Here is a 21,516-nt window from a genome sequence, read left to right as displayed (position 1 = left end):
TAACTTTCAGCATATAGAGTCAAAAGCAGGAAATATGTTGATTTATTACTTCAACCCCTGCTGCTGTACACCTTGATATGCCAGGATGTGTAGACACGCTGTAAAACCTCACTGTCACCTCTGCTTACGCTCGTGAATAGGACTATATAAAAAAAACAAACACAGTCAGTATTGCAAACTGTTTATTCGTAGTAAATGAAAAGTGTGCAATTCAGTGAGTGGGAGAAAGAGCGGGGAGGGGTGCTGGGGACGGTTGATGTCTTTGGTCCATATTTTGTTGAAGGGGATGTTTGGGAATCGGTGGGAGACAAGAAAAGGCACTTGAGTTTATGGTTGTCTCAGAAAGGTTGTCTTGAGAAGAAGAGCACAGGGTCTACTGGAAGAATGAATGAACTAGATGGTTTAACCTCCATTATGACTAATATGAATATCACATACAAAATGCCCCATGTGAGCACAAAATTATATAGCTACATATATGTATGTACAGGAAGGAGAGGAAAATAAAGTGGGGTGGGAAGACGAGGAAGGGGTTGAAGTGTTGGATTTATCCCCTTTGGAATTCTTTACAGGCAGAGGAAAGAAATAAAAAGGCAGCAACTTCAAACAGGACGAAATCATTTCTTTGGCGATAACCTAATATTCCTACAGTTTGGAATGTAAAACCAAAAAAAAAAAGTGGTTCAAGTGGGACAGAAAATCTCGGATGAGAAATGTACGTTCGTTGAGTCCAGCACCTCTAAAGCTGAGGTTATGCTGGAACAAAAAGCGATGATTAGTTTATCATCTGTCCTGCAGCTTGGATCAATTCATCAAACTGCAGCCCAACAACATTTCGCAGAGAACTGAGGAAAAAAGTACAATTTGGGTCATTTTCCTCAACAATGTGGGCCAATAACGAAGTCACCACCACTGAAAGAACTTAGGAGTAGTTTGACATTTCAGGAAATTTCAGCCGCCGGTTATCTTAGCTTAGCTTTAAGACTGGAAACAGAGGGACGCAGTCAGCCTGGTTCTGTCCAACAGTAGCAACATCTGGGTCCCAGCACCTCTAAGACTCACTAATTAACACATTGTATCTTTCTTTGTTAAATCTGTATGAAAGCCGAAGTATTAAAGTGACAACTTGCCCTTTAACAGAGTTTTGAGCCGTACTATTTCTTGGCTCTGAACAGTTACCAGGCAACCAGCGGAGACTCCAGGAAGTTACTGATTGCGGCCAAGAAATACTGCAACACATAATAACCTCCGGTAAATGGCGAATTGTTTTAACACTTTTGTACGCAGTGAAGAAAAGAGATATGTGTTAATTAGCGACACTTAAGAAGAGCTGGTATGTGGATTTAGTTACATTAAGACCGGAAACAGCTCCGTTGTCTCGGATGATTCTACAGCCACCTCGGAACTAATCTCAGGGGCAACGGTCAATGTTCCGGAGCTTCAGGTGTAGGTGTTGATAACTGATCTCCAGGCCAAGAATAGAGTTGAAATTGAGAGAAGGCTAATCTCTATACACAGATAGCTGCATATGAATGTCGATAATTGGAAAAAGCTAACCTGTCGTCAAACGCTAACCGATGGGTTACAAGGCTGCATTTCGGCCAGTGGGCTCCGCCTGTTTTGCTCTCCACACGGACTGTTTCCTTGCATGCAACCAAACCCTGCTCAAACATGATTGGCCAGTACAACTCGAATGAGAAACGGAAGTCAGAACATTTCGGCTACCAAAATGTTGTCTCTTGGCTACGGATTGTGCGTTGATCTCGGTAGATATCTGTTTATAGAGATTAGCTTCACAGAAACGCTAAAAGAAGCAAGTGTGAGCAGCCTATTATAGAAAGTTGGACAGCTAATCGGACGTATATTTGCCAAAACAACAATTTAGGCTTGAAGTTTTTCTCCTCTAAAACCGAAAAATACTTCTGATAAACCATTAATCTCACATTCGTGTCTCTTATTCAATTAATTGTTCTAGTGCCGCGTATTCTTCGCCTCACTCTAGTGCACCACGCCGTAATGGGCTCATTACTGCCCCCTGATGCCAGAAAACACCTACTGCAACTGGTGGTGAGAACAGCGCTAACATTGAGCCTCACCCCTCAACTTAAACTAGCAACGCAAAGGTTAGATTTATGCTTTATCGGAAGTGTTTTCAAACAGCGAGAAAATGAATGAGCAAATTTCCCAAAATTTCAAACTAATCCTGTCCGTCAAAAGGTGTTTTTTTCTGTCATTATGGCACATATTTACCAAAGACTGCACACAAGTTAATTCTTTTCTCCACAACGTCCACCAATATAATTGCTGTGAGTAAAGTTTTTTTTTTCTAATCTCAAATAATAACAAAAATCTCCCTATGATCAGAAAACACACAAGGAAAGAAAAGGGGGGAGAAAGAACAAAATATTTTCAACTTTTTTTCCCAAAAAGTCTGCTCCAGGGAAGACAGCACATGATTAAGAAGATGCAGCAATAATGTAACAACCACTTTTACACTACAGCCTTTCCAGCTCCACAAACTGTATGTACATAACTACAAGAAGATAAGAGACGAGGAGTCACCAGGGGTCCCCGTCCCTTACGAAGAGCCCACTGCGAGAAAACAGCTTGAAAACAGGTGTCAAAGGATCAGCAATGAGGTATTCACCAGCTTTTTGTTCACAAACTGTGGACACTACGGCAACAGCCTTGAAGCGTTTACTTGGCAGCCATAGAAAAAAGAATCAGAAATCAATACAACCTTCCAATGCATTCATCAGTTTGTTCAACTTTATGTTCACACATGGGATAAAGTGAGTATATAAAAAGGGGAAGAAAAGATCTTGCATCTTATTCTCACATATACTGTATTTATAAAGTCACACGTCTGCTCTACAAGTACCATCTGATTAGAAAGCCGTCATGATGCAGACATCCATGTCTCTAGAAAGGCAAGTGTGTAGTCTCTCTGTGACTAAAGGCAAGCGCATCATTAATATGCCATTCATGTGCATAAAACAACAAAACACGAAGAACAAACGGTCCGTGTGGAAGAAAATCCATCTGAATAAACGTCGAGAAGTAGCTATGAAACAGCATGTGTACATTTTCCTTTGTTGTAACTTTCAACATATCATTTAACATTATTCTACAAAAGGTAATGAGCCCTCTCTTTGTTATAAAATAACGGACAGCAAGCCGAGAGCAACAGCACGCGCGAAAACCCTGCTGGCCAGTGGGAGGGCGATACATCACTGCCATAGGCAACATTTAAAGGAACAGTTCGACATTTGGGGAAAAGGGCTGATTCACCTTCTTGCAGAGAGATCAATGAGAAGTTGGACTACCGCTCATGTCTGTACGGTAAAGATGAAGCTACATCCAGCAGCCGATTAGCTTAGCTTAGTTTAGCATACAATAAATAAACAGGATAGAGAGTTCATTATTGATGTTTAGAGTTCTGCTTGTAGGCATTTTATTAAAATGGGACAGATAACAAAGCCGTTTCCACCTGCTTCCAGTCATTACGCAATGCTAAGCTAACTGGGGGCTGGCGATATCTTCATATTTAGCGTACAGACACGAGTGCGGTGTCTATCTTCTCATCTAGCTCTCGGCAATGAGTGGATGTCAAACCAAACATCAAACTATTCCTTTAAGAGGGCAACCTCTGTGTTCAGAGTTATACTCAAAAACATCAAAGTCCTAGCGTTAACAAGTTCCCTACTGTTTGTAGCAGCCACACGAAAAGCTCTGGATTACAGTTTGATATGTTTCATTTTTACCTTGCAAAGATTAACGATAGTCTGTAGTGTTGATTGCATGTCTTCTCTCCTGATGACAAAATTGTTAATGCTAGAACTACTTTTGCACTTTCACTACGCTTTCCACGGTGAAGGCATTGAAATGGTTCTGGGAGACGGAAAAAAAAAAAAAAAAAAAGATCTGAGGTGCAAATCAGAGAGCTGACAGAAGCCACAGCAAAAATAGAAATAGTACTAAGACTTCAACTTCAATAGTGCGCAAATTGCTGCAGGTAATCCTGTCAGTTTCTGGCAGACTGTTTAACTGCAGACATTTATAACAGAGACTGGCAATAGCATAGCCATGAGATCTCTCAAAGGGGGCCTAAAGATAGAAGCTGTTGCCTTAACCAGGATGGGAGAAACGCAAAAGGAAGAGCGATTACAGAACAGTGAGAGCTTTTCAAGTTTGAGGGATGAATGGATTGATGTAGAGAGGTGGCACTACCGCTCAACTGACAGAAATATGTAAACTGGTATTCTATTCTTCATTGAAAGGAGTTAGTAGGGGAGAGTGGAGGGCATGGGGAGGGCGTGGGGAGGGGAGTGCAAGGGTTAGTAGGTGGTTTCGATTGAGCGCAGGGTTTCCAATGTCAAGGGCAATGCGTCCGCGGAAGCCTTTGGGGCAGCCCATTATGAGAGGGTCGGTCTTGGTTGTAGGAGGACGTGGAGGAACGGGGGGGACCTCTTGAGTTGTTAGAGTGCTGTGAAGTTGGACCAGAAGAGCTACCGTCGCTCTGGTAGCGATGGTTAGCGCGGCCGGCGTTCCTGTCGTGGTATGAGCCGCCGTTATACCGCTGACCACCCGAGTGATACCCCTGTCCCTGGAAAGTGCGCCTGTTGCCTTGGAAAATCTGAGGAGAATTGTATTGAATTATTGACACTGCTGAAGTGAATCAACATCTGAGGTGTGAGGCGGATTTATGGTCTGAATGTTTGTCGAACACAAACTGCTTTTCAGCTGACCTGTTTGTTTGGTGGAGGGCGGGTTTCAGCAGGGGGGCTTTGTGTCTGGGTGGGAGGAGGAGGAGGAGTTTCCAGCAGGCTCGGGCTGGCGACAGAAGAAGACGTGGAGCTGCAACGGGACCGATTTGAGTAGCCTGTACGTGGATGGTAAACTGTAAAAAAAAACACAACAGTGTAAATCACGACCACAACCTGGCACCTGTCTCATGACGCAGGTAAACTGAAATTAGCTTGAAACCTTTTTGGCCTGGTCTATATTTGGGATTTGAAGGGGTTCTGAATCAGGCTGCATCAAAAATCTGAATCTCTGACTCAATGTGACTGTTGCTACGGTTACAAACCAACCATCAGAATGAAACATGAAATGATGCAGAATACGCTGGCGGGCTAGCGTCATGCTAACAACACATTTGGAAAATCTGCATTTCTTCTTGCCCTCCTTTTCTCGGGTTTATCAATACATTTAAGCGCCAGCCATGCGGCCACAGCGGGTTTATTTTTTATTTGTTCATTGTAAAACTTCACGTGGCGTTCTTCACGCCATCTAAAATGCCTCTAAACGTCCAATGAAGACTCGGCCCAAGGCGACATGCATTGAACTAAGACGTTTGTTTCAAGGTTAAGAAGGGACTGAAGCACAGACTGATTTGCAGCCTTTTAGTACTGCAAAAAGTTCTGCAAATTGATCACTGTGGTCCCGTCCCACCTGACTGAGCTGCATACTGCTTTCTCATCTAACATTTCTGTTATTGCTATAACTTACTGATCCTTTTTTATCATACCAGTCCCTGCTTGAGTTCAGTTCACTTGCATGAATTCTGAATATTTTTGTGTTCCCCAGCAGCAACACTGATGACCTGTTTTCTATGTAGATAATTCTGTGGACATTACTTGCTGTTGTGCCCATGTTTGACTTGGTTTTGAATGATTTTAGGTGCCAAAAATAAACATAAACGCTCTTATTACAGCACATTTCAGTCGTTTAATTTCATTTAAGTTACCAGGAAATTAGCATCATTAGCATAAGTTATGTTTAGCTTGTTTTATACATCCACCCTGTGAAGTTTTGATTCTTTTGATTCGTTTGGTGGCTATTGGACCGCTTTGTTTCAGCTTTGTCAATTTCCTCTCCGAGTCATTTAAAATTGCACTCATTTCAGCTTTGTTTTGATATTTCATTAATACAGCAAGTAGCTTAACAGATAATATAAGTTGCTATAATTATGGACATCTTAGCCATGACTTATAAAATTCTGAAACTGAACAGCTGAAACGCTTGTTTTTGCATTTTGTGATTGATGGGAAAGGTGTTTTGTATAATTCAGGATAAATAAGGCAGGAGAGGTAAGAAATGTTCACTTGTACACAAATAATTTAAAAAAAAAAGGATAAAAACAGATGAGGGGATACTGTACCTGATCCAAACCCCGAGATGCTCGTCTTCAGCGGTTCAAGATCAAATGTAAACCTTACAGCTTTCCCAAGGTCCTCGTCATATTTACGCTCACTTACAAAGTGCTGCGGGAAAAAGGAGACCAATTACATTAATCACCTGCATTAATGTATTTTAATTTGCTGTTTTCTTTTGATTATCATTTCTGCTTGTGGTTCACCTTGGCAGAGAAAGCCACCTGCTACAAATGAGCTTTTCAATTTGTTCTCAGTTGCGGCTCAGTGGTTAACAGCCGCTTCACATCATGTCAGCTGTGTTTTAAAAACATTGTGGAGCTGCAGCACTGCTGACGTACCTTTATGTCTGCACGCAGCTCAGTCAGCTGCTCCTCAGACATGGACGCCGACTGGTCCGTCAGCCGTCTGAGCTCCTCTGCTCTCTTCTGCCGGGCGTCCAAAATCAACACTGCAGCACAAACAATGTCATGTTTAACAGACATGAAGCCGGATTTAGTGAACGCACCAACAAGAAGACCTGCAATCTTTATTGTGTCCCTGATTCAGAGCGAAATTAAAATCCTAACAGATTACGGCCAATTAAAGCGGAACTCACTGTGTAATTAAATATCTTCTTTGTGCCTCCCAGCAATAAAGGCTGCAACTAATGCTTACTTTCATAACCAATTAATGTGGCAATTATTTTCTCAACTAATTGTTTGGCCTTTGAAATGTCCAAAATCAAAAGCTGGAATTATAAAATACTTAGCGTCACGCTTGAAAGGTGTCTAAAAATGATGCATCGATAATTAAAATAGCTGCCAATTACTGTAAATGAATAATTATTCCGATTTTCTGTCGATCAAGGAAATCAATTCCTCAGCTAATCATTTCCATCTCACTAACGTTCCCTGCAGTTTCAGTAAGTTTCGTTTTCCTGCGAGAGCTCAGCTGTGTTCTTTTTAAATGACAAGTACAAAGTACAGCTGACTCAGCATCTAAAGATAAAACAGGGTCAAAGATGAAACCGTTTTCAAATCAAGATACCGAGGATGTGTTAATGTGAAGGAGCACAACTAACCGACACAAGCCTCGTCACACGCTGTGCACACTGCCTCACATATTTAAACTCACTGTTTTCCTGCGTTTGTCAGAGTACGTTCTCACAAACAGGCCTGTGCATCAAACGGTCTACTCAGAACACAGTTTGTCTCCTGTGCTGCTTTACGAGAGAAAAGGCTGAAGAAACGTAGCGTCTCTGCTTCTTCTGCGATGGACGCCCCCCCCTGTATGCTGCTAAACATCAGAGCAGAATCTACACAGAGGGCCGCAAACACAATGCACCACTATTTTACTTATATACAGAAACTACGACGGATTAGCTGATCGACAGAAAGCCCATCGCCTGTTTTGATCATGGATTAATCATTTAAGTCATTTTTCAAGCAAAAACATCAAACGCTCTCTGGTTCTTCCATGTTTCCAGATTATAAACTGAATATCTGTTGGACTGTTGCTCCGACGAAACAACACATTTGCAGACGTCATCTTGATCTTTTGTAAACTGTGATGGACATTTTTGACTATATGGCATTTAACTGAAAAAGTGATGAGCAGATTAATCATTAATCAATCAATAATCATGATTACAGCTGGAATGATCGATCCTGATGATGGATTAGTTGTTCAAGTTATTTTTTCTGTCCAAAATTCAAAACAATCCTTCGTTCCTGTTTCCAAATTGTGAGGATTTGCTGATTCCTGTTCTGTGTGATGGAAAACTGAAGTGCAAACATCAAATGATTCATTGATTAACTGAGAAAATGACTGTCAGATTAATTGATTATTTAAAAAAAAATCTTGATTTACAGCCCTACACTAGTTGGTGGTACCACAGTAAGGATCAATAAGGATCATTATATCCTGGACTGTACTAAACAACACTGAGAACATCCTTCTCTCCCCCGTTTGTACGTCTATATTCAGAGCTGTTCATCAGTTCTATTGTTTCCTGCAGGAGAGCGAAAGGCTGTGAGGGAACACGTCCGTTAACACAGGTGAATTTTGAAGAAACCTGGCTTTTGTAATGTCGAAGAAATACTAGAGTTTCTTCGCTTTCCTCTCAATTCCCCACACGCCGTGCACAAAGACATCATTGAGTCTCCCTTGACACCTGACACTATTCACTTTTTCCAGGCCTGGAACACACAACACTCTACACTGACAGGACAGAAGAAGAGAGAATGGCCTACTTGTACAAATATGCGGTCTTGCTCTGTCATGTTACTTACACACAGTGGTATGCTCTAGGTGTACCAGGACCCCGGGGGGGGGGGGGGGGGGAGCTGCAGTTATGAAGAAACTGGGACTTGCCGTTCTACAACAATCTCTTTTACTACCTCTCCAGAAACGATTTAGGTCAGATTCTCCAAGCCCTTGAGTCAGGTGATCGTATTATATGAAGAATAACAACCGCTCCCGGGTGAGATATGACAAGCAGGTTGTGGTTCATTCCACAAACTTGACAATACTTACTGGACTCTGCTTTGACTTTGTCCATTTCTCCCAGTAGAGTCACTTCTCTGTCCATTAAACTAGAAGGAAAAAAGGAAAAAAGAGAGGGGGGGGGGGTCACTTTTCTCTACTTGCTGAAAAGATAAGAGGAAATATTGTGAACGCTGACTTTGCACCGAGATTACGAAGCAATTCCAATAACATTAAACAAAGAGGCTGCTGCACACTCAGCAGCAGAAATGCAGCAGCGTCACTGAATGACACTGCGAAACAGGAAGCGCAATACAATTATTACACCCTGTAAGTATTAATACATGAGAGGAAGCGTATTAGTGCTACTATGACACAGTTTAATTCCTCAGCAGATGATGAGACACAAAAAACTGGATGGTCATGAATTATCGTCTGAATTAAGCAAAATAGTTAGAGTCAAGCATCACTTGCAGCACTATAGAGCAGCGATTTTTATGATGAGTTTTTAAGAGGGCATTTCTGTTTTCTTTGTGTTGTTGTGCAGCAGGCGAGCATACAGGTGATGCAGTACACATTTCTGCTGCCGTTTTCCACATTGCTGCTCCGCTTATTCACAGCCGGTGGTGGTGACGCACACAGAAGCACAGCGATGTGCTTGCAAAGGCAGAAGAAGAAGACCGTCGGCTAGCAAACGTGAACGCGAGAGGTGACGTTTAATTTTGTTCACAAGAAGAGTCCACAAGGTGCCGTTAAGGCCTCAGTGTTCTTAAAACAAAGTGCCAGATGGATCGTCTGACAGATGCAATCCAAACTGCAGCTCTTTATGCAGCGCTTGGTCAGGTGTGAGGTTTAAATGCATGCAGGCTTTTCCCTCATGGTCTCTTTTGTCACGCTTTACACAACCACTTCTGTCCCTTCCAGTGTGTACAAACGAGGTCAGCGTCATGAATGCCTTCGAGGAGAGACCGGCAGAGTAATGCAGCAACGAGGCTGTGACGGCAGGCTTTCACCCCCCCGAGTGTGGCGATCAGGAACAGATATACACCACAGGTGTGTTGGGGATGGATAGTGTGCTTCAAGCAGACACCTCATTTATTCCAGTAAAAGCTGTTCACTGGGCTTCCTCAGACCGAGGCCTGGGCACTGAAGCTCAATACTTCTATGGCACAGAGCGAACTGTTTCAATACAGAGTATCAACAAATGCCTCGTCATTCGGTACCTAAGGAGTAAATCTCATCAGCATCAGCGAGCCAATAAGCACGCAGCATGCTTGTACAAAGATCTAATAACGCTGGTGATTGGCCGACTAATGGTACACGTTGTAGAGGCATGCGGCTAAAACACTTTGTTATGCCCAGACACGGGGCTCACATTTTGTGCCACGTGTTAGCCAGCGCAGCCAACTTGTATCTGCTTGTCCGGGAGTCCTAACAATTATTTTGACAGTTATTTATTTTTTCTTTATATATAGTCCAGTACTGTCCACATATTCCATCTGTTTCTTCCAGTTATCCAGAATGAGGAAAAGTGTGCAGAGCAGTTTCTACAGCTGCTCCCAGTATCAGAAACCGGTATCGAACTTAAAGTATCAGTAATGCAAAAAGCATTTTGGAAGACTACCCAGCCCTACTCAGACTTCCAGGTTTTTTGGCCCAAATACTAAATTGGTCACTCTTGTGGCCGAGCCGGTCACAAACTTGCTTTGGCTGCACGCTCAAGTGAATGATATGAAGTAATTTAGTGATGCAGCTTTTTGAGACTTATCGGCATTAGACTCAGAAAAATTGAAAAACAACCTCTCCATTTTGTGATGGTTGTGTACGGGCAAGTGTGTGCAACGCGATCCTGTAACCGACCCCCCTCACAGCCCAGCGTTGTTCTTGGGGGCTCGGTTTAAACACTTCTGCCTTCACGCGGTTGGATGACACATTATTCACTGTAGTTCAACTCTTTACAGTCAGGATCTCTCCCGGCATGAATTGGACCACACCCCACGAAAAACTTAGTATCTGTCATCAAATACCATCCATGGCTGATTGATGATCACTAAAGCTGATACTGATATGATCTAGTTTCCCAGCAGAAAATAGTTTGAGCATCTCAGCTGGAGGCTGTTTGTAGGTCACATGTGTACAGAGCTGAGGCGTTCCACTATGCTAACGCAATATATTTTCCAAAAGAAGCTTTCCTTCATCTGTCTTTCTAAAAAGCTAAAACATGACATACTGAGGGTTTCTCCCCATTGTCAGTGATAAATGAAAATCTATTTCTGTCCTGGCTGGTCCAAAATAAGCTTAAAGATAAAACCTTGATTCTTTTCTTAGTAATCAACAGAAATGTGAGTGTTAAACACAGACGTGGCGTCAGAGCCTCACGGGAGCGATAGGTGTTGAACACTGACTGAACAGACTGTCGGTTATCTTTGTTAAAATGACAAAGTGTGTGATGGCAGCGCAGTAGTGTCGGAAGGCTGCGAGTTAGATGGACATCCCATCTGGCTTTGACTGTGGACAGGAATGAAGGAGCTCTCCATGAGAAATACAACACATGCTAATCATATTTCCGAATTTGTATAGTTCATAAAAAACACATATTTGAGGAAGGCAGACTTTTGTCTAAAGCTTGTGTTTTCCTGAGTCAGACCCAGAAAGTTAAGGTTTTGGAATCGAGTAAGCAAACCTCTGACCTTCTACAATTAATTACCAGTGAGCTGCTAGCATCCTCAGCAATAACCAAATTCTTCTGAGAACCGTCACCACCACTACAGTCATGTCATCCTGCTGACTGATCAGGCCTTAAATTGATTATTACTGCTCAGAAGAGGCCAACCTGGAGTTTCTCTTGTGTGTGCTGGCAGCATCTATGAAGCTTGTCAGCTAATCACAGAACACGCTGACACGGATGGACCCTGTGACATGCACTGTGCTGGGTTACAAGTGTTTGTAATATTTACATAATGATTACAGTTAGCTTCGCACTAATGATTCTAATAGTTGCAATACTCCGCTACATTTCGTCTATAACATCAAAGGCTCTGTAAAAGCTACCAGAGGCTCAACTATATAACACTCATATTCCCTGTTATGCAAAAGCTCTGTCCCAGTGTCATCAAGTTGGACAAAGGTAAGAAACATGCCCTTTGACTCACTGACGGTAAACTGAAACCTATAAAAATGCACTGACAACCACAACGCTTCAGCAAACAAGCAACATGAACTAAAGAAAGAATGTCAAGGCATAGACAGAGGCCCAGTCAGGAATTAAAAGTCCATTTTGTGCAGATCTGATGAACCATGACAATTAGGAAATTAGACGGATGACTGATGGCAGAACGAAAGCAGCATTTGAAATGATGCGTGACTCTTACGTCTAAGTTGAACAACTGAAATGACTGTCTCTTATTTTAATATTGGCAATAGAGTAGAAGTTACAGCTGCTGCTGTGTCTGAGCATTCAGTCATTGTCAGCCCTGCAAACCCTCAGTGCCACCCCTGGAACTATCATGCACGAACTAAATTCAGTCCCTCAAAAGGTTCTTGGTCTGCCTCTCTTTGCAACATGCTCAAAAAAATTATCACCACAACATTCAAATAGAGCCGCCGTGACAAAGGGCAGATTTTAAAAGAAAGTGGCGCACCAGCTCTGGAGGTCAGCAAACGTCTGCTTCATCCTCTTGATGGAGGAGTCCATCTCCTCCTTGACCACCATCCTGTAGCGAGTCAGCGAGGCAGTGCATCTCTGCAGGTCCTTCACAGAGCGGTCGATGTTGGAAGCTGAGGGGCAGACGCCACACATGACTGACATGATGAGTGCATGCTGAAGAAGTGCTCACAGCGCATGATCACTGGAGGTAAGAGGTACAGGTGACTAACCTATCTTCTTGACTCCTGATGAGCCTTGCTCATCAGTGGTGGGTGCTGATGAGGAAGTGGGTGGATGTGAATTCTGGCCTGGCCGGTGTCGGGTCTTGTTGCCTCTGGGAGCCTGGTGATTCCTCGCTCCTTGCTGTAAGGCGGGGCTTGGAGCGCTACCTCGACTTTCTGCCTCTGCACCTGTGAGAAGACAGATTACTTTACAGCAAGTAAAACGCTTTCCAGACCAGCTTCTCCTGAAACAGCCAAAAATAGAGTCGAGCCAGAATAATCAACAAGTCGGTCAGCAGTGTTTGTGTAGGCTGGTTTTCTTTTCAAAACGCTTTTTTAACACTACTAAGAAAGACAAAATGGTTGGATTTGATACAATAAAGATAAGATAAGAGAAAAGAGTAAAGCAAGATGTCCTGCTAGTGCTGTCAGTCGTATTAGGGGGACCCAAAACAACTGGAAATAATGTGTCATCAGAGGAGCAGCATACCAAAATCAAGGAGAAGTTCTAGTTCAAATGGTCCAACACTACGATGAGAGGCGGTCAAAGAGGTGTGAAAGTCACAGGGATGGACAAGAAAGTACGTCACAGCGGGTGATTTAAGGTAGCCGTCACGCTACAAAGTGACATTTGCTCGTCTACGCGTCCACTCTCCAGGCTAGCAGTGAACCGCTGTAGCTGGCGAGCTAACCGTTAGCTCAGAAAGAACACTCCACTGCTCTGTTTACTTTCCCCTGGCATGTTTTTTTTTTTTAACCATTCCACATCATGTCATTCAATAAAAATGAATCAAAAGAGGGATAAAATCAAGCTCCCTGAGCTAATAAATTGGAAAATTTGTTCACAGTTTATTCAAACGACATATTTATTCCATTGACTCCTGTCTCATGACTGTGTGCGAGCCATTAAGTCTCATTTGTGGAACAGATTTCAGTCCAACAGAAGAGGTTAAATAAAAATTAATGACGCAACACAGCTAAAAAGCTACAATAGCTTAGTCTGTTTTCGGCTCTCCGTCCCCTCAAAGGTCAGCACTGTCAAGACAACTTGGTATTGGTCAAAGGCACAATAGGTTTAACTCATAATGTCAGTACTGATAATGTCAGTATAATTAAGATTAATTGAATTTGCTGCTTAATTTCTCTGCTTTAAATCCTGTGTGTGTTCATGGCTTTAAACTAGCCAGGTACAGGTTCTCCTGGAGAGCATACGTATGAGAAAAGTGGTGAATGAAGTTAAAATCACTCGCATCTGACACTAAAGTACTAATGTATTAGTATTTGTGGTTCTTATATGAGGACGATTTCCACTAAACTTCAGCACAAATTCACAAGAGAAGACAGAGATCTGTGTAATGCTCTAAGAATGCACTGCTCCAGCCTCTTCGGTTTGTTTACTGTAAGCTTTCCACAGTCCAATATCCACAATAGTCCTGTGATTGCTTTTCTTTGAATAGCTATCAGAGTGACATTTACCTATCTGTAATATCAGTGCTGACTGCAGCAGGTAAACCTCAGCCGAACACGCCGACATCAAAAACATAACCTCATATCCCTCAGCCCTTCCTTCTTTAGCCTTCATCGTCTATCAGAGCTGTGATTACCGGTGGTTTCGGATGTAGCGGGTTCAGAGTCCAGCTCGGCTGCATCCAGGGAGGCAGAGTCCAACTGTTCACTCAGAGAATCAAGCGACTCTCCATCCATCGCGGATCCGTTGGCGTGGAAGCCGTTCATCTCGTCCTTGCCCTCCTCAGGCGACGCGGCCTCAGGTGGAGCAGGCTCTGCTGAGGCCTCCGGCTGAGGCTTGGGCTTCTTTTTCTTCTTGGGCTGGAGCGCGGAGAAATCAATGTCAACCGGCTTTGTTCAAATCTCTTTGTTCATTATCTCTGTCCTAATCAGTGCACCGGCTTGAACCACTTCAGTAAAAGTTTTGGCATTCAGATTCATTCATTCATTCACTTCCCTGCCTTAAACCACAGTTTACAAACCTGATTCCAAAACAGTTTGGACGCTGTGTAAATGTAAATAAAAGCAGAATGCAGTCATTTCAAAATCTGTTCCTGAGCCCATGTATTAATCTCCTTTATACAATCATGTGTTCACAAAGTGTTGAACCTCGCTCCATCCTCGCTTGTGAACCACTGAGCCTTTCCAGGATGCTCCTTTCATACCCAATTGTGATACTATCACCTGTTACCAATTAAAGAATGAGCAAGTTATCTCATTCTGTTTTATTGCTGTTTTACACAGCGACTCAACTTTTTTGGAATCAGGGTCCTACAGTTACTGAAGAACACTTTGAACATCTAATACTAAGTACAGCGCTTAGTTTCAAGTAGCTCACAACATGAGCTGACAGAAATATGCTAACACAACCAAGAGATATTCAAGATGCAGGCTTCCTGGGTCTCACCTTCTTCTTGCCAGTCACATTCCACTCCTTTAAGATCTCAACTGCACTACCTACGGTAAAGAAAACAATGATGATGAGGGTAAAAGATGACGCACGACAGCCTGTAAATCTTGTAATACCCAATATATCTGAACGCCCCGAGGTGTTGTTGAGACACAACTAAGCAAGGAACAAAGCAGCGTGACGTACGGAGACAACCTTCTTGTTCTATAATTAAACTTGTGAAACTAAAGGCATGCAAATGACACTCAGACGATTGAATGCAAAGCATGGCATGCATGAGCAACAACAAAAAAAACTTGTTCTCTGCGCCATGTTTAGCCAAGTCAGCTGTGACATGCAAGCACAAAAGCTCTGACTACGATGCACCATCAAACTCTTTGAGTGAGTCTGCAGATGAGGGGCATCACCTTATACGAGCATACATAATAATGATTATCTTGAACGTGTTTTTTCTCCATGTGGTGCCATTATCGCTGACGTCAAAGCCCACCTGTTCTAAAAATAAGCATCACTGCCAGCTTCGTGATGTCATGTAACACCTATATGTTCCCCTTCCTGAGGTCACACACTGACGTCCTCGTACCTTCTAAGAAAGCTTGAACGGCTTTGTCGACGCAGTTCTCAAAATGCTGCAACACCAGCACGATCTCGTTGTTGCTTTTGTTGGGGACGACTGCTCTGACTGCACTGATCTGGAAAAGTATGAGGAGAACAGGTTTTATTAGCATCATCGATCAGCACATTTACTAGAAATTGACAATTAAAGGTGGTTTAACATTTAAATAACATTTGCTTTAAGAACATTCATGAAGTACATGGACGCCAGTTACTCTTATTTACATATTACAAACACGGAAACACAATGTTTTATTTACTGCAACCAGAAAAAGACGCATTTACAAACCAGCAGCTCTAATGCCAATATTCACAATTTTGACATTTCTTATGATTCTTTTTTAACTCACATCAGTGTGTTTAATAAGCGCAGTATTTGTTAGCAGTTTTGGCTCATACTCCTCACTGCCACATACGTCCTCTGAAACTCAAAATGCACTTTGAAGCATGACAGACCCTCAAAAAATTTGAATTAGAAACCAAAACCGAAATAACCTGCGACGAAAACATAACAGCACAGTGAAACTCGGCTGTCGCGTTTCCCTTTGATTGCTCAATTAAAGATTAACAGTTTTAAAGAGGATGCAGCTTGTCATGACATTACATAATGCATGCTTACTGCATGTGTGTGTGTGTGTGTGTGTGAAATGCAGTCTTTTTTCATGGGATTTCAGGTTATCTAACATATTGAGCTACTGAACATCTCAACATCTCCATAACTGTAACAGACGTTGATGAATTGGATATGGAATAAGCATTAATAAGAGTTAAGACTGGAGAGCCCACAAGTATTGAAGCCGTGGCTTAGGAGCGACTCCACCAGCACAGAGCGGAAACGCTAAACTTCAGGAGCAGATTAGAAGAACTTCATATTACACAAATTTTATGATTTGATGTTTCAAATGTAACCATTCACTAAAAAAAGCCAGTCGTGTGTGGCGTTAGGATCTGTCTTACCTTCTCCTTCATCCTCTCAGCTGTTCCTCCCTGGGACATGGCCATCTTTGAGCGAGTGTCAAACACCACCCCCGACGTATCTGGAAAAATATCATGCACACCAAACTCCATTGTTTGCTCAGGCATCGGATCGCATTTGCAAACCACTGTAGGCCATCATTTGCAAAACAAAACTGCCACCAGACATCTTCACAGAGGTTTCCTGGAAAGAGCGCTCGGCCACGTTTGTGAATTCCAATCATGTTACGATGGCAGATTTGTGCTCGTGAGGCTGTTTGTCTTCATCTCGAGTAAAAAAAAAAAAAGCTGAGACCTGAATAACGTTGATCTACGTGGACGATAAAAGAAAACTGTTGACAAGTTTTCAACTGATCAAACTGTTTGACAATTTATTAGATTTGTTTACTTCTGGCATCATTTGCATTAAAAACACCACACAGTGAGAAAATGGCGCCAGCATCACGGCATATTGTACTGTGGAGGTGGAAGGATGTGTTTTTTAGGCATTTAAGCACAACCACTGCAGTTACCGACACAAGCGGCAAGCACTTGTGAAATTAAAGAGACAAATAATCATCACATCTGTCTGAACAGTGTGGAATCTGCCTCTAACTTCAAAGACTAAAGGCTGATGAAGGCTTCTCAAAAGATATTCTTGCAAGAACAGCCACTTCAGGGTTCCTGTTATCAGACACATAACAACTCAATAAGCTGCGTTAAAGCTGGAGTTCAGGACTTTTACCTATAAATTACATCTGAATGACTAATCGAAATATTATAGAAATCACAAAATGGTAAAGTGCAACATGCAAATTGCAGGAGCTGCAATTTTTTTTGATAAAGGTAAACTGTGTCACAGCGTATAATTATAAATGAAGCATTGTGGTGCTTCACTGATGCTGCAGCCTACAAACCATAATGTCCACACGTAAGGGAACACACTTGTTTGGTACAGATCACATTGTCATCGTCATTCCCACTAAAATCCTGACTCATATTGCAATCACAATATCTGTCAAAATAATCACAATTAGAGTTACTGTACAATAACCGCCTCAGAAAATACCGCGGTTTCACAGTATTAAAGAATTATTATCATTATCATCAGGTACAGTGATCCTTTTCTTTTAACAATTTACCATAATTTCACAAAATATTACGTCCTGACAGACATGAAACATATATATATATATATAAACTTGAATTTTTTATACTATATAATTAAATACCGTAGATAAGCAAACGTATGCGGTATGATAACTCAATTTTCATACCACAGTATACCACGAATCAGGTATGGTTAGCCAGAACAGGGGGGCGGAGCAACCATGGCGACGGACTAGGCTGCAGCTAACAGGAGAACGACAGCGCCTACAGTGTGATTACTCTCACTGCCAGGAGGGGGAGACAAAAAATTCCGCACTGCACGTTTAAGGTGAAAAATATTAAATTTTCAACAAAGGTCTGAGGAGGTATCTTGTAAAAATAGATAAACAAGCAGAGTAAGAGTCAGTGTAAAGTCCAAAGTTAATCTATGGTCATTTAGAGACATGACAGGGCACTTGTAAAAGTTGTTTTTTCCCCTGTATGGAAGTAGGTTAATGTCACTGTAAACGTCCACAGCCTTGCTCTTGATCATCATATTCAAATTCACTGTTTAAGTGTTGCCATCTGTTAGACTGCACCACAATTTTGGGATGACTCATTCCAATCAATGTGAAAACAATTAAGCACACCTTTTATATCTATAACTATGATCTAACCCAAAGCTTCTTCTACTAAATAAACTGTGAAGCCATTAAAACACAAATGACAAACTGCGTGTGTGTGTGTACTATATGTTAAATAATACAGATTTTTATTTTGCTAATATCTTTAAAACAGTAAGTAAAGTAAATACATACCCTTCTGGCTATTTTTCTTTGCCATGTTGTCACACAGAGTAGCCGAGAATCACTTGGTTGTATACTTCCTCTGGACCCTGATAAGCCTTCAAATATGCTTAAGCTAGTTTTTAAATAAGGGCTCCAAGCGGGATAACTTTCACTTTGAGTTTTTTCTTATTAAAGAAGCCAACAAGGCTCTCAACTGGCAGGACGGTTGGAAGAACGAGGTTCAGATCAGGATTCCACCATTCAGGCAAAGATTCAGGTTTTCCTCTCGTTTCTCCACCAAGCTGATCCAAATCTGTCGGGGGAGAGGGGAGGAAAAAAAACAGCTGTGTTATAAGACCTATTGATCAAAACGGTTTTGCAACGTGGTCTGAAATGCAGGAAATAAGAAACTACATTCAAAGTAACTACAGCCATGCTGTATGAAGCAAAAATGCACAGATACGAAAATGTGAATGCAAATCAGCTGAAATCCACTTCCTCTGGCTATAAAATATGAATGAAAAACAGATTTCAATAAGTTATTGTCTGTCTGGCGGAGCATTCTCGAAAGAATCTGCAGTTAATATTGTGCTTGGCAGAAACGCTGCATTTAGTTTGGAGGGAAAAAGTTAGCAGGACTACAGAAACACAACTTTGAAGGGTATTTCCTTTTTTTCCTCCGTGCTCTGCAGGAGCGGTGGGAGATAATGTTATGAGGGTGACACAGAATATCCACCATGTCTTCACAGTCTGGAGCCTTTGAATGGGCTGATGGTGACTGTAAATCCCAGGATTTGACGCATTGACAGATGTTCTTAATAAGCAACATCAAGAACGGCCTCAAATATTTGGGATTTTCCTGCACCCAGACGCATGACTGGTGGCACAAATGGTTGTCGGTGATGTCAGCATTGTCGGTGAAATGCAGATTCTTGACTATGCGCCTTTGGACACGGTTTCGCTTTGCAATGTGCTTTTAATTTTCATGACACATTTTTGTCACTGTAAACGAAACTGCGAATTAGCGAGCAAGACGCTGACTAGCAGTCACGCTAATTACACAGAAAGGAACAGCAAATGCCTCAACGCCAAATATACCACAAAAATCAGGACCTCGTTCAGGGCATTTCCTACTCAATCTCTGTCCTCAAATCAAGTCTGCGATCTATTGCTTTTACGAGCACGGCCTGTTCTAAAAAATCTTACATTAAAAGAGGCGCCACAATAAAAGAGGAGTTTTGAAAACTAAAAAGAGGAAAATAACATCTGCAAGCCTCTGAAACGATCTCAGTTCGCCTGGAAATGATGTGATCACCCTGCTGAACAATCAATCAATACTACAGATACCTCAAGCTCTTTTACAGACTACTGCCAAATCCAAGCCACTTTAATTACGTCCCTTCTAGTCTTAAAAATGCTTCAACCAGACCTTCAGCAATCTGGACTCATTTTTATGGGCCAGCTGCTTCCCCCCTTTATGGTTTCTCTTTCTGACCCTGGTTCTCTAGAAAGGGAAACTTAAAAACTGTACAAACCCACACCCTCCCGATTAGGACTTGGCATGCCGCAGTCCTGGTTCTAGTCCACCACACCTTTGCAGACGTCAAAGCACAATCAACAAGTGACACTACAACGGCCACTCACGGAAACACTTGGATGCATTATGTTTATCAAGAGGGATGGTGCTTGAATCCTCGAGAGAGCCAGGTGCACCAGTGTTGACTGATGCCTTTCAGAAGTGCTAACTCAGCACTCAAATAAAAGTGGTGACTGAGAAGTTTGATCAAACGGAAGGATTTAACAGGACACATGTTGAAGCAGAAGCAAAGAGGGGCTTCTGTCACAGTAAGAAGCCACATACAGATCACCAGGGGGCTGCAGGTCAACAGTCCTGCACAGGTCACATTTAGGTCTGATAACGTAGATTTTACATCACTGCTGCAGGTGATTTCTTCCAGCTAAACAGCGACAGAGCAGTTGTCTCTGTGGTCAAAGTCTTTTGCGGTTAAACACGGAGAAACTCTCAATCCACGTCAGGAGACTAAACATCCTTAATTGGAACAGCTAATGCGAAGTTGTAGCTAGCTTATCAGACCCTGTCATCACTGCCGCAGTTCATCCAGCATCTTAGATGTATTAATACGTGCAATTCGGCTTGATGCAGAGGGCGAATTAGCATTCATATTATTAAAAGATAGCTGTAAAAACATATTCAAACGGACTGAGGGTTCCTGCAATCTCAGGAAAAAACTGATGACCGACGCTTTTGCGGCAAGAGGTTCACGACTACTGACCATCAAATAGCCAACTTCGTGTCAGTGTTAGCTAACTAACCCTGACTGCTGTGAATCCAGCTCCTTAGGAAACACCTAAGGCGGTAGCTTATCCAACCTTTGCATGTATCTGCTAACTTCTAGCTGAATGCTACTTGCACAAAGGGGTCCCTCGTTCAGTGTTTCAATTCAAAGCTGCTCATTTCACATATTTGGCTGAAGTCCGGGGGTTGCGTTAACGCTAGCTTGCTAATATCACATAACGTTATGTGATTAGCATCGCCAGGCTCTGCGTTACTGAGCGCAATAATTTGCCTTTAAGGTTAAATTCCCCAAAACAACACTGACAAGGACTTAATGCTGCACAAAGTATGAACGCCGTCTTTATGGATGGACCTTTGAATGCAGCCGTAGCTAGCGCACAGCTAGCAAACTGCTTGGCTTTTATTATTCAATGCTCTGGTGTAAGGCTAGCCATCCTTTAGCTACTCAATTAAACAGCGAAGCTACTATTAAAGCATTAGTTTTTAGATCAGTGATTAGTTCACTGTGTTAGCAGCGAAACAATATTAAATACGTACTTGGTGTTGGCAAGAAAACTGAACAGTAGATTCTGGAAACGGGTTACCGCAGCTCCTACCGCCAGCCGTCTTTGATGCCAAGTGGTCTGCTGTGGGCAATATTTTCCTAGACTAGACTCCTTCGGGGTTGCCAGGTTGGATTCAAAGAACGCCCCTTTTAATACGTTTCAAGCAGTTTTTAAAACGTAAAGCCTTGAGACCAAGGTAGTTATATTATCAGTATAATTCAATATTTTTTTCAATGTATTTTTTTCTTTATTTCCTCTTCCACATAATGTCACTGTGTGATAACTGCTATTTTAGCTTCTATTC

General features: G+C 42.2%; 1 protein-coding gene across 1 annotated transcript; it reads right to left on the bottom strand.

Moving 5' to 3' along the window:
• Nucleotides 1–171: 171 nt before the first annotated feature.
• spats2 (spermatogenesis associated serine rich 2) lies at nucleotides 172–21,304 on the bottom strand. The gene is made up of 13 exons (XM_041946418.1): nucleotides 21,205–21,304; nucleotides 18,381–18,663; nucleotides 16,477–16,556; nucleotides 15,488–15,596; nucleotides 14,902–14,951; nucleotides 14,093–14,315; nucleotides 12,498–12,677; nucleotides 12,263–12,398; nucleotides 8,673–8,731; nucleotides 6,497–6,606; nucleotides 6,164–6,266; nucleotides 4,749–4,900; nucleotides 172–4,636 (listed from the first exon to the last, which is right to left on the bottom strand). The coding sequence occupies exons 2-13, from the start codon at nucleotides 18,403–18,405 to the stop codon at nucleotides 4,376–4,378; spliced, it is 1,488 nt and encodes a 495-aa protein (XP_041802352.1). The 5' UTR covers nucleotides 18,406–18,663; nucleotides 21,205–21,304; the 3' UTR covers nucleotides 172–4,375.
• Between the last annotated feature and the right edge of the window lie 212 nt (nucleotides 21,305–21,516).

Source organism: Chelmon rostratus, chromosome 10 (genome assembly GCF_017976325.1).
Source record: "Chelmon rostratus isolate fCheRos1 chromosome 10, fCheRos1.pri, whole genome shotgun sequence".
NCBI classification, from domain to species: domain Eukaryota; kingdom Metazoa; phylum Chordata; class Actinopteri; order Chaetodontiformes; family Chaetodontidae; genus Chelmon; species Chelmon rostratus.
This window is presented reverse-complemented; position numbering and strand designations above follow the sequence as displayed.